The sequence below is a fragment of the Triticum urartu genome, chromosome 1A (assembly GCF_056163025.1).
Source record: "Triticum urartu cultivar PI428250 chromosome 1A, HENAU_Tu73, whole genome shotgun sequence".
NCBI classification, from domain to species: domain Eukaryota; kingdom Viridiplantae; phylum Streptophyta; class Magnoliopsida; order Poales; family Poaceae; genus Triticum; species Triticum urartu.
Genome location: NC_141873.1, coordinates 38,473,505 through 38,485,714, shown reverse-complemented (window position 1 = coordinate 38,485,714; position 12,210 = coordinate 38,473,505). Strand labels below are relative to the sequence as shown.

The following is a 12,210-nucleotide window of genomic DNA, read 5'->3' as shown; positions in this document are numbered from 1 at the left end:
TGACATCCTGTGCGCGGTGGGTCGGGCTAGAAGAGAGTTGCTCAAAAAAAAACTGAGAAGGGAGGGAGAGGGGTGGTGAAATTCTTCTTTTTCTTTTAAAGACAAAAAATAAAGGAGGCTTGGGTGGACCAACTCACTTCTGGCAGTTATTGCAAATCATACCAAGTCTGTTAGCTGTAACAAGGATGTGACTGCACAAATGGAAGAGGCCGGATTCGAAATTTATCAAACTGAACGTGGATGCTTCTTTTCATGCAGAGGAGGAATCGGGTGCGATTGGCGTTGTCCTACGACGGGACGATAAAGGCCGCTTTATTGCTGCACAATGCAGATTCATTCATGTTTGCAGCATATGTAGCGACGGTTGAGGCTATGGCAATGCGTGATGGTTTAAATTTTGCAAACACTTTTGGTTTTTGACAAAACTGAAGCGGAGTCCTATTCCTTGAGTGTGGTGAACTACTGCCAAAGTGCCAAGGGCAAAATCGGTGGTGGGATGCAACAGCGGCAATCTTTGCTGAGTGCATTGACACGGCAACATCAATACGGAAGGTCATCTTTTCGCGTTGTTTTTCGTGATGCTAATTCGGTAGCTCATGAGCTAGCTAAATTCAGCTTTTGTAATAAGTGTGATGATAATTGGATTGATGAAGCCCCGGGTTTCCTAATCAGCCAATTAATGAACAATGTAATTATTGTCTGATTTAATAGAGCTAGCCATGGTGGCATTTCCCCGGAAAAAAGGAGGCTTGAGGGACAACATTTGGTGGGTCAAATGAATTCCAAAAGTCGTGAAAACTTAAATTGTGGTCTCTGAATCATTTCAAAGCTCCAAAAATTTATCCACGGTCTATTGGCAAGGCTTGGCATTTGTTTGGCATAAAAAGGAGAGGAAGAGGAATAAAGGGATTTAAACTAGAGGTTGGTCACAGGGTTGGGCTAAAATTATGAATAATTTGGGTAGCTCCCCAATATTAAAGGGAAAAGCTTCCGTCCAGACGTCAGATTGTATGTGGGATCAACTGGTCTTGTGCTCTTCTGGTCCCACCTTTCTCTAGAAATATCCAGCTCCAACCAAAGCATCCCTTTCTTTTGTGAGCCAACGCTAACACATCGTTATCCATCCACAATTTTCCACGGCTTCTTTCTCAAGCTCCTGATCATGGCGCTGTAACTTTTGTAACCTCGTCGCCTTGCCCGTTGCTTTTACTCCTACTGTCGCACTGCATTGCTACCGACGCTGCTACAAGGGAAGTGGTCGCTTCTGTAGGCAAGCCATCGTGTCCCTGGTGTTGCGTTCTCTCTGCAGTCTCGATTTCTTTGGCAACGGCTGCACATCAGCCTTTTTGTGGCCTGTACGGGATGTTAGGTGCCATGAACGACGGCCACGGCGGTCTCATAAACAAAGACGATGAACGATGGCAGGTCGGCCGTGGCAACGTTTCTATAACATCATTTTCGTTGTAAGTTTCTTTTTTGCAACATGGTCTCAGTTGCAAAAGTTATTGGTAGCATGATCTCTGTTGCAAATGTTTTTAAAAAAATCTGCAACATCGTCTATGTTGTGAAATGTTTCTGCAACACGAGCTATGTTGCAAAGGGTTCCACAACATTCCCTTTGTTGCAATGCAAGGATGGGGTTTGACTCTGACGAGTGCTGAAGATCCGTCGGCCAACGTGCGAGGTCTTGGGGTGATGATTGGTGTAGAACATCAAAAGGAAGATGGGCCAAATTAATTATTAGTGAATAAAATGTCACGTGCGAACGGCCCCAACGAGTTCCAAAACCTTGACCTAAAACGCCACGTGCGTTCGAATGGAAGCTTGTCTTGACAGGCGTTTGCAGCCTACTCGTACTCGGATGTTTCGTTTGGCACTTGGAAGAGAAGAATGTGTTTCTAGTTGATCACGAGATAAAAGGTTCTAGAAAAATGTTTGCTTGCAGTCATTGTTCGGAAAAGACTACTACCAGAGTTTCAAGGTGTTTATACCTCATACATGCTGTCAGTCGGTATTTGGTTGCTCGTCAAAAATTAAGTTGATTCTGCTGTCACATGACCCCCTAGAATGTACACGGTGTATTACACATGGATCCCTTTCCTTCAGAAATTGCGAAGCCAGAGGGCAACAAATGAGCTCACGGTGCAAACATGCAACCCACATACTACGCTAGATTCACTTGATGAGTGCGCTAAGTAGACCAAGTATCGCAGGGTGGCTGCTTGCATCCCTAGCTGATGATAGATAGAGAGGTCTGTGTATTTACAATAGGGCATGGCGTACCATGCACGCACACAATGTTTGCTGCTCACTCTTTGCTCGTGCCGAGGGCCAGGGATTTGAGTTCTGGCATCAGCCTCTCTTCTAGGTCTTCCTTCTTCTCCAGCATTCGGTCCGATGCACAATCGTCTTCCTGCAGGGCAAAGACGAGATGACGCATGATTGCGCAAATGATGAGCACAGAGCATATTACTTGATGTATATCAGAGGGTGTCGGGTAGATGGGGAAAGCACAGAATATAAATTAAGAGTACATGTATAGAGTTCAGTGCAGAAACAGGATAAAATTACGGAAACACTAGGCATGACAAATCAAGCGTTTTTCATGGCAATTCATGTTGGCGTGATGATGGCAAATTTAGTTTACAAGCACGTCAATTTCCTGGGAAAACAAATAAACTGAGGCGGATTTGCCATCCTTGGCACACATAACTTGCCATGAAAACGTTCAATTTGCCATGCCTAAGAATCTGACGTCAGATTTGTAGCAAAGTCAAAAAGTTATGGAAAGATAACCAACTAATCCTTTTATAATGCACACAACAGTGAGCAGAGATATATTCAAAATGGTTGGAGTGGACTTACATCACCCGTGGCAGCAGCTTGTAGTGCGAGAACTTTCACGGTAGTGGCGTGATATTCAGTTAAAACCTTGAAGGTTGAAGCTGGTAGCTTGTCCTGAAAAATAGAGGATATGTATGATCACCCGGGCATGGATTTTGCTAAAGTTGACAGTATTATCTGAATGTGTGAAATCATCACAGGCAGGCCAAAGCATCCTAATTCTGTAAGACTGCTATAAAACTAAAACCCAAGAGGCTAAGAAACTATGGCCAGAATGCAGAGGACTGCCAATCATCGATCGAAAAGCCGGCAGGATTTTGATGGCTAATTATAATATCTGGAAATACTGGCGGGGCCGTGGAGCGATATGCAGGAATTATAATATCTGCTATGCTGTTTGAACAGGTTATGAAAAGATCAAACATGCAAAAGAAATGAGATAAAATTAACACCAGCGGGGGGGGGGGGGGGGGGGGGGTCCCTGATATTTGTACTTACTCTTGGTATGAGTTCATTTGTGCAAGGGAAAAGTTATCTTTCGTCCCTCGACTCTTTTCAAAGGTATAGAAATAGTCCCACAACTTCAAAACCAGCAAAGCTTAGTTTCATCGCACTCCCCGCCGCCTCGTGGGTGCACAAGCAGAGCAGCAGCACCGCGCTTCCGTCCGTGCCAGCTGCGACATATGCCTGCCTGACTTTGCCGATGGTGAAACTGTCCAGGTGCCAGCCTGCTGGATGGCGGCAACGCGACTTTCCGGCGAGAGTGGACTTGCAGCGCTGGCTTGATGTGGTCCGTTCATAGTAGATACGTTGCAGGTCGATGCATATACGCAGCAAAAGCAAAGCAGACTGCTAGCTCACATATGCACGTAAATTTATCACTGATTCCTCTCGGTCGTTCAGAGGTTGAAGATGCTCTTACATGTAGGGCCCACATGTGAGGGAGACAGAGAGCAAGAATTAAAGTGGACAAAAATGGGTAGGTGCGGGCCCATACTTGTCAGCTTGAGTCAAAAATCACTCCACGACGACAGGAAACCACCCAAAGCAGCACGAGGGAGTAAGCTTATCCGGTTTTGAAAGTTGAGGGACTAAGATTTGCTGGTTTTAGAGTTGAGGGACCATTTCTATACTTTTGAAAAAGTTGAGACGAAAAATATACTTTTCCCTTTGTGCAATATGAGCAGAAATACGTCCAACAGTGACAACCGAGGACTCCCTCTGCCTACGTTAGGAGTCTTGTGATGCAAGGAAGCAAACCCCTCTATACTAATTACTGGTTTCACTTGTCCAAGTAAAACAAAGCTAAGCCAAGGACACACAATACAAACAGATTCAATAGCCGTTGTTCCGGGGGGATTGCAAAATCAAGGGGTTTATTGTAATAAAGGACAGGATAAGAAAAAGGTGGACAGGTGATTCTTCTGACAGCTTAATGACACAATTACAAACCAGTATATCAGACAAATAGTATCAAAGATTCTGTGATCAGGATCCTGTTGCTATAAGTTAACATATTCTACTTGAACTATACTAAGTGTATCTCAAAGAGAATGCAAATCAACAATTACCTTCAGTAATGTGATGACAGCACCAACAGCTCTTCCAGGTGCCTGAAGACCCTTGTTGTGTGCCTACAAAATATTCAAACAGGATGTTTCTCCGGTCAGCCTATAAATACAGAGCGAAAAGAAGAGTTTTATTTCAGGAAAGATACAATCAAGCAAACCTGGAGAAAAAGTAGAGCAACGACTTTTGGGAGGAAGGAAACTGGATCAGTCTCTGAAGAAACTTGTGCTATCAAATCCTTCAATTCATACACGAAATTAAGGCGTCAGATAATTAGCACTAGAATTCAGCCATAAAGAAACTTAGCATGTATGAATTATTTATTCAGCACATTATGCCATATTGAACATTAACGTCTTCAGACCCTACGAATCTATAAGAGCGCCTACTAGTCTAACAATCTTGGTAAATTTATATTATCATGGTGATTTTGACTTGCGTTCTGCTATTCCGTACTTGCACTATTTTGATGTTTAAAAACACAAGAAACAACTTTTTTTAACCATGGAAAATACCATATTTTCTTGGAAACAGAGATCATCCTGTGAGACACAGGGTTTTGAGAAGTGCTACCAGAATGGTTCAGGTTATTTGGGCGGTTTGCTAAGTTTAGAATTCGAACACACAAGAAACAATTAGTGTTATGGGGCATATCAAATAAGTGATGAATTGGTAATACACTCATTCCAGCTGAACTGGGGATCAAAGGGGAACGTTTAGGGCCTAAACCAGCGACAACTAAAAACCTGTTAAGCCCAGTTCGAGAAAGTCGGTTCTCGCTGGTTTTCCAGACGCTGTGGTGCTGCCATCAAGATAGAAGATAGCAAGAACATACCTTGCGGTAGGAATGCAGCATTGATCGCTCAAGTCTTTTATCAAGCTTCTTAAATAACAAGCCACTGAAAAAGAGAGTAAGCACTTCGATAATCCAGCCAATGTGGAAAGCAAGTACAAACATAAAATGTTACCTTTCCTCTGCTGTATCTCTTAAGGCGTCCATAAATGAGTCAAACCGCTGTTGTGGATTTTGAGGAAAAGGTTAGAAAGAGCTACAAAGTCCAGTTATATTTGAAGTTGTGGATCTCAAAGACATAGCAATAGTCACTTATTCATTTGTTATTTAGTGTATGCGTTTAGACAACAAAGAACTCACCAGTCATATGCTTAGGAACATACAGATTTTTTTATCAACTAGCAAAGAATAACAGATTGGTGAGGAAGATGCTTCTGACATGCAATCTTATATCTGAACTAGTGTGTCAGCCCTAGTATGAATTATGTACACATTCTGAAAAAAGAATTGACTACACAATATATCACTTATCTTCTCGTGTCAACATTTTTTCAGGATATATGCTGCATATTTACTTTATTAGTTACTCCCTCCGTAAACTAATATAAGAGCGTTTAGAATACTAAAGTAGTGATCTAAACGCTCTTATATTAGTTTACAGAGGGAGTATTACAGAATCAAACAATTGGTGTTCTAGAACACACAGAAAATTAGCATTAATAGGATTTCGTGGTTAATTTAGGCTTCCTTTGGTTCATAGGATAGAAATGTTGTAGGAATAGGAAAATCATAGGAAGTGAGATGACATGCATCTCAATTCCTATAGAGAAAGAGATGTCATTTGATGCATAGGATAGGAATTTTTCCATTGAGTCTTAGCTAATGTTTTTTTTCCTCCAAAATGTGAAGGATTGATTCCTATCCTATATAGGAATAGGAATCCATTCCTACAAACCAAAGGGTCTCAAAGGAAATTTTCCTATGCAAATCCTATCCTATAGAAATCCTATGACATTCCTACAAACCAAAGGAGGCCTTACAGAAGGAAAGGATTTTTAAAGGATATAGACAGCATAGAAGAAATTGTGAATGTTGGGTATTTATAACATAGCATCCTGGCAAGCTGGTAATTAATATAATGCAGGAAGCTTCATGGAAGAACTTCATCTATATAAAGATTCATTGCCTCAAAATTGTTGAGTATTTTATCATGTTAAGCATCTAAACGTCTGCTCTACCCAAGAGACCCAGACATAGTTTTGTGGTATGTTAGATTGTTAACTGCATGTGCTAGCATATTATCAGAATTTAAGCTGCTATGCATACTAGATTTAGAACAAGAAAAATACAGAATAAAGGAGTTCAAGTCTTCAATCAATTCATCAAACAGTATTTCTTGGTTACAGACAAACCTTTCCCTCCAGTGCTTCAACTAAAGCTTGAGCCTTCGATGACAATTGCCCAGGAAGATCCTTTGCCTGATGTTTTTTAATAGAAAGCAAACCCATGAGGTTAAACCAAATGATATCTTCATTCAGGATTGACACAGGAAAACATTAAATAATATATGGAAAAATGAAACAAGTGAATTGTACCAGAAAAGTGCGGTCAGTAGTGCTCAGCTGAGCATGCTGTTCTTCACTGTCTTCATACTCCATTCCATTCTTCAATTTGTTGTCCCTATCCTATTGGTTGTTCAGTGTAAAGTACATGTACTAGTCAGAGAAGTAGGTTACAAAACCTTTTAAACGATTCAGATTTGAAATAGGAGCTATAAGCTAGTCCCAGTTTCTTAGTTCATCACGCAAGAAAGGTCGCTAGTAGGGAAGTAACACAATCAGGGACGCATGTTATTTTAAGGGTTCTGTTGCAACTGTAAAATTAAAGCCAAAATGGATACATCACGGAAATTATTTATGAAATATAATATTGCAGGCAACCATACTGTGTGAGCTTATAGAAGTTACCAGACTAGATAAAATCTTGTCGACTATTGGAGTACCCATAGTTCTTAGCAGATGCTTGTGTAATATGCCCTGCAAACAAGAAAACAGGTAAAGAAAGGACGGTAAGTAAAGGCTGCTAATGTATTGAGTAGCAAGCGATCTTGTGAGAACAATGCACATAGGCTATAGTAGCTTACAGAGGTAGCAGGATCATCCTCAAACACATCTAGAGCTTTTTCATAGAGTTGCATATCAAGGACAGCCTGACGATGGCAAAGAATAATATTGAAAAAAGTTAGATGATCTAGCACCAGAAGAGAAATGCAGGAAAGCAATTTAAAATACAGTAGCAATGTCGAACAATTTCAAGGCTATCCAGAAACTATAGTACAGAAAGGAAGCACAAAGAAAATGGGATGCAAAAGCAGATTACCTCATCTAGCTGCTTTTGCAGATTATCAAGTACACTTCGCCTCCTTTCAGCGTTTTCTGACAGCATGGTGTTCCTTTTCTTCTTCCATGCATCAATAAGCATTGGCCTCAGGTGAGAGGACAATAATTTAATTGGGCCATTTAAGTCGTCTGAGCCTAATGTTGGTTTCAAAAGTTAGGAAATTTGTAGAAGCACAATTTCAACTGAATAGAAACAACAAGGTTAATCTTATCTAGTTTCCTGACCTCCCAACTCTTCTAACTCTGGAGCAACAGCCAAAACCTTTTGCTCTATCAACTCATCGGGGAAGATATTTGTGTTCTCCTCTTTTGGTTTCTCTGGTGCCTTTTTACCACCGCGCTTCGCATCACCTGAAGAACCAGTGTCCTTGTTTTTCCTATGAGCTTTCTTGCCCTTTACAGGGATGATTTCTTCATCATCATCCTTCTCAACTGCTCCGCCTTTGACAGACCCCGTAGCTTTTCCACGTTTCTTCTTTGGTCCTCTGTCTGATGAAGCACCTGTACTGCTGGCGTCGTTATCACCAAAGTCTTTTGTGTCTGAGTACTGGACAGATCCTGCCCTATGCTCGCTACTTGAATTCATATTCACGGGCGTTCCTTGACCAGCACTATGTTTAATACCAAAGGAGTCGATCTCTTTCTCAAGTTGATCAAAAATACCCTGAAATGGACCGAAGAACAGACAAATTGCACTCGTTTGAGAGGTATAATGGGATAGTGCATACATAACTGCAGATTAACACAGGTTCAACAAGCAGATTCTAACAATTCACCTTAATGAACACATTGCTGAAGACACATGATTCTCCAAATAGCACTGCTTTTGAAGACTGCAAAGAAAGATTTTTTTAATGTGGCCATTTATGAAAAGTACACAAATTTCTATTACTTTAAATATGCCAACCTTGGCTGCCTTCTGAAAAGATGGACAAAGAGACAATATCTTGGTTGCATCAGGGCCACTGATATATGATGGAAGGATCGAAAGAGAATCAATCCTGAAAAAATAAAGGGTATCTTGTAGCAATGAAAACTTGAGAGGTGCTTAGCTTGGCAGAAAAAGGGATTACTAACAGTCAATAGGAAAGGCGCAAAGCTGCACAAAATGTTGAGACACCCTGTGAAGTCTCAACTACTTCAATGAACTGATGTAACTAATTAATCAATTCATATATCTTGCTATCGCTTGGTCAGTTTACTCCCTTTGCTCTACTCTGATGTAGGTCATAACTCATAAGTCATACACCTGTCACATGCCATAACAGGATGCAGTGTGTGTGATGGGTGGTCTAGGCCCTGAACCTTGTTATCCTGGTGCTGTAATGGCGTGGAGAAAAGGGAGTGCAGGGGAAGCAATAGAAAATGTTGACTTGTTTGCGCCTTATTGATAATTCCATCCTTCAAACGGATGAGTTACAGCTCAAAGTGGGATCCAACCAACCTAGTCTTTTCCCCTAACTTTATCTCTAACCTAAAGTCCTAACTTAACGGGCATGGAATAGGATGCTGCCTGCTTAGATGCACCGCCGTTGGCTTGTAAACCAGCTACAGAGGCCCCGGTCCCATGTTGACACTGGTAGGGAATTCCCCACATGACAAACCAGTTTTATTTGTTCCACACCATGCGTACAGGGACTATCAAACAGAACTGGAAGGCTCATTTTTCAGAATGCATGCCAACTTAGGACATCATAGCATATAACGGTGACAAATAGCAACGAAACCTTGAAACCAGACATGACATTTAACAATACCATTGTCCATTCTCGATTGCGTCACCCACAGCAGCATCTAGCATATCGACAACAGAAGGATGTACAAAAACAGCCTCCAGTGCAATGCCATCTGGATATCTGGCCTGTAGAAGATAATAAGATAGTCAATACAAACAAACAGGTGTTGCATTTTGAACAGTGAAGGAATATTGACAGCTTCAAGTGTACCTCTAAGTACTGTTTAGGCTGGGGAATTGCGAGTTTCTGAAGTACTTCGTACCCAATATAAGAGTTCTGTACAGAAAATGAAAAGTCAAACAAATGGAAGGATATAAGGCATAACAATAATGCAAAGTATGTGATCCGAACACAATTGCTTATCAATGCCGATTGCTAAATATCAGACCAAGAGATTTTCGTATGATTTTATATGGGAGTAAAACTGTGTGGGATTATGTGGAAGAACTAGATCAGTAGTCATACAAAGGTGTGCACATGAAGCAGTTGAGATCTTGTCTAGATTAATACACGTGTTTCTGTGAAGCCTACTCATGCTACCAGCTCGAAATTATTTAGTTGTAATAACATGTTAAATAATAGGAATTAAAGTGTAAGCTAGAGATGCCTCAACCTGTGAAAAAAATGCATCAACGCTTTCCTTTTGAGCATGAGCAAATACCTAGCAAAGAAAGAAAAGCACAACATTAAAACATAGTTTACGAATTAGATATATGAATTGAAAAGCAGAACTTACAGCTGGTGTCCAATGTACTCCGGCACGGACAGACCCAAGTACAGCACCTTCTTTTAGCAAGGCAACAAAAATGGACTGGAAGAATGAACCTTCCACTGAAACTCCATTAGCACCGTGCATTTCTTGGAGCTGTTGCTGCAAGGAGTTCCAGACAGATGGCAAGTTTGTCGGAACTGTTAAACCCCTTGTCGCACCACGGACCATGGCAGTAATTCGGGAGACGTATGCTGGAGTGTATAGCTGGCCACCTTCTAGCCTTCCATGCACCTGGAAGGATTTATAGAAATAGTACCTTTTTGGTTGAACGAAAGCAGCAAAGGAAAAGACCATTCAAAACATGAGATAGCACAGCAGGCTTACAATAGTTCCAAGCCGAGGCTCGAGAATATTGAGGACCAGCTCTGAGCCAATGTGTAACTGTGCAGCAATCTCAGCCAAGGCAATCTGGCTGCGCTCTTGCAACTTCTCATTTATCTCTTCTGTCACAGTGTCCCAGTAAGACTGTGACATGATCTCCGCGTTGATCAACATCAGGGCCGGATCCTCCGTGACGACCTTTTGTGCCTGCCTCTCAATATGGTAAAGATCCACCCCCAGGGTATCTGATAAATCGACTAGTGATGCACGCCCTCGCTTCTTGATCTCCACCTTAATCTCATGCTTCAAATGGTCCTGCCACACCACAGATCGCCATGGATGAAGGATCAGCTAAAATCTGCCCATTCTTGGTTGCGCAAGTGTGTTAAACACAACTAAGGCAGACAGACATTATCACAGCAATTTATAGCAATATACCAGAGGAATTTCTAGACAAAGCTCCTCCAGAACTTTATTAAGCCCGAGCTATTCAAACACGCAATTAAATCAAAATCTCTCATCTGTCTGGCTGTATCTATGGCAAATTGCCAGGAAGAACAGAACAATTTCCTTTGCTGAACACTTGAGCAACTCTACAAGATTGCAAAAGGGACTGGAAACAGATGTACTACTGAATCTAAACCCATCACTAATTTACTTCACAGAAATACCACTAGCTGCTGTGACAGTATATCAATTTGTCATCAATACTCTAAATTTAAACCATCCTTCAGAAGTGATAACCTACTACATACACGAAGATGAAATTCACCTCTCTGCACTAGAATTCCAGGGTTTAGATTTTGATAGCACCCGTAATTTCAACGCCGATAATCAAATCCAGGGTAAGTTCTCCACGCTCCATCACACTGGAGTGAGTCTAGTTCAACCCCTCCCCCCGCACAGAAACGAATCTGGTTCCCGACAGACCGAGAGGGGACTGGGGACTAGTACTAGAGAGAATGGGATGCGTGTGTGTACGGGGAGGGGGGGAGACGGGGCTTACGGATGTGATGTACTCCTTGCCGGAGACGGTGTGGAGGAGCTCGAAGTCGATGAGGCCGCGCTCCTGCAGCTTCTGCACGAGCTCCACCACGTTGCGCTCCGACAGCCGCACGCTCGACCGCGCGCTCTGCGCCGCCTCCAGCTGCCGCTGCAGCTCCAGGAGCTCCGCGTCCATCGCTCCCCCCGCGCCTTCGCTGCCGGCGCGATCCGCTGCTGTGTCGCCGGAGACGGGGAGGGGGGCGGTTTGCCGAGATCGATCGAGCCGTCGACGGAGTTGGGGGTCACGCGATTCGACTTGCCGGAGGGGGACAACGAAGGGGCCTCTGGCTACTGAGTGACAAGCGGGGCCTCGCGATGGCTTGGGTAGCGTCTTCTCAAAATGAAGGCGGTTACGGAGAAGCAGTACGTGTTCGCGGTATGAAAGCGTAGAACTGCGACCATTTTACCCTCACTTGTTTTTCTGCTTTTTGCACCTAACACCTTGAGAGAAAGAAGATGATGTTTCTAATTTTAGCGTCCATTAATTGATCGGTAAAATTGGGCATACAAGATAATTACTTTGGTAAGATAAAATAGGACGTTTTTAATGTATTCAATTGCTCTGTTCCAGTTAATGATTTTTGAAGCAACTCTCCTTCCATGCTCCACATATCATTTCAAGAGTGTGACTTGGATATTGGCATGGTTTATGATATACTGCACCATGATGGTGTGTGTTGTCACGCCTGTCCGTTTTTCAAAAAAAACTATAGGAGTTTTTGTAAATTCTTA

General features: G+C 42.3%; 1 protein-coding gene across 1 annotated transcript; it reads right to left on the bottom strand.

Annotated features, from left to right (window-relative positions):
* Positions 1–2,014: 2,014 nt before the first annotated feature.
* LOC125531178 (E3 UFM1-protein ligase-like protein) lies at positions 2,015–11,787 on the bottom strand. Its single transcript, XM_087545689.1, has 20 exons — positions 11,441–11,787; positions 10,438–10,749; positions 10,078–10,344; positions 9,955–10,002; positions 9,552–9,617; positions 9,363–9,466; positions 8,513–8,606; positions 8,382–8,438; positions 7,831–8,269; positions 7,586–7,740; positions 7,350–7,415; positions 7,174–7,242; positions 6,802–6,891; positions 6,619–6,684; positions 5,382–5,428; positions 5,249–5,312; positions 4,574–4,651; positions 4,416–4,478; positions 2,866–2,958; positions 2,015–2,413 (listed from the first exon to the last, which is right to left on the bottom strand). The coding sequence occupies exons 1-20, from the start codon at positions 11,612–11,614 to the stop codon at positions 2,309–2,311; spliced, it is 2,457 nt and encodes an 818-aa protein (XP_087401815.1). The 5' UTR covers positions 11,615–11,787; the 3' UTR covers positions 2,015–2,308.
* Between the last annotated feature and the right edge of the window lie 423 nt (positions 11,788–12,210).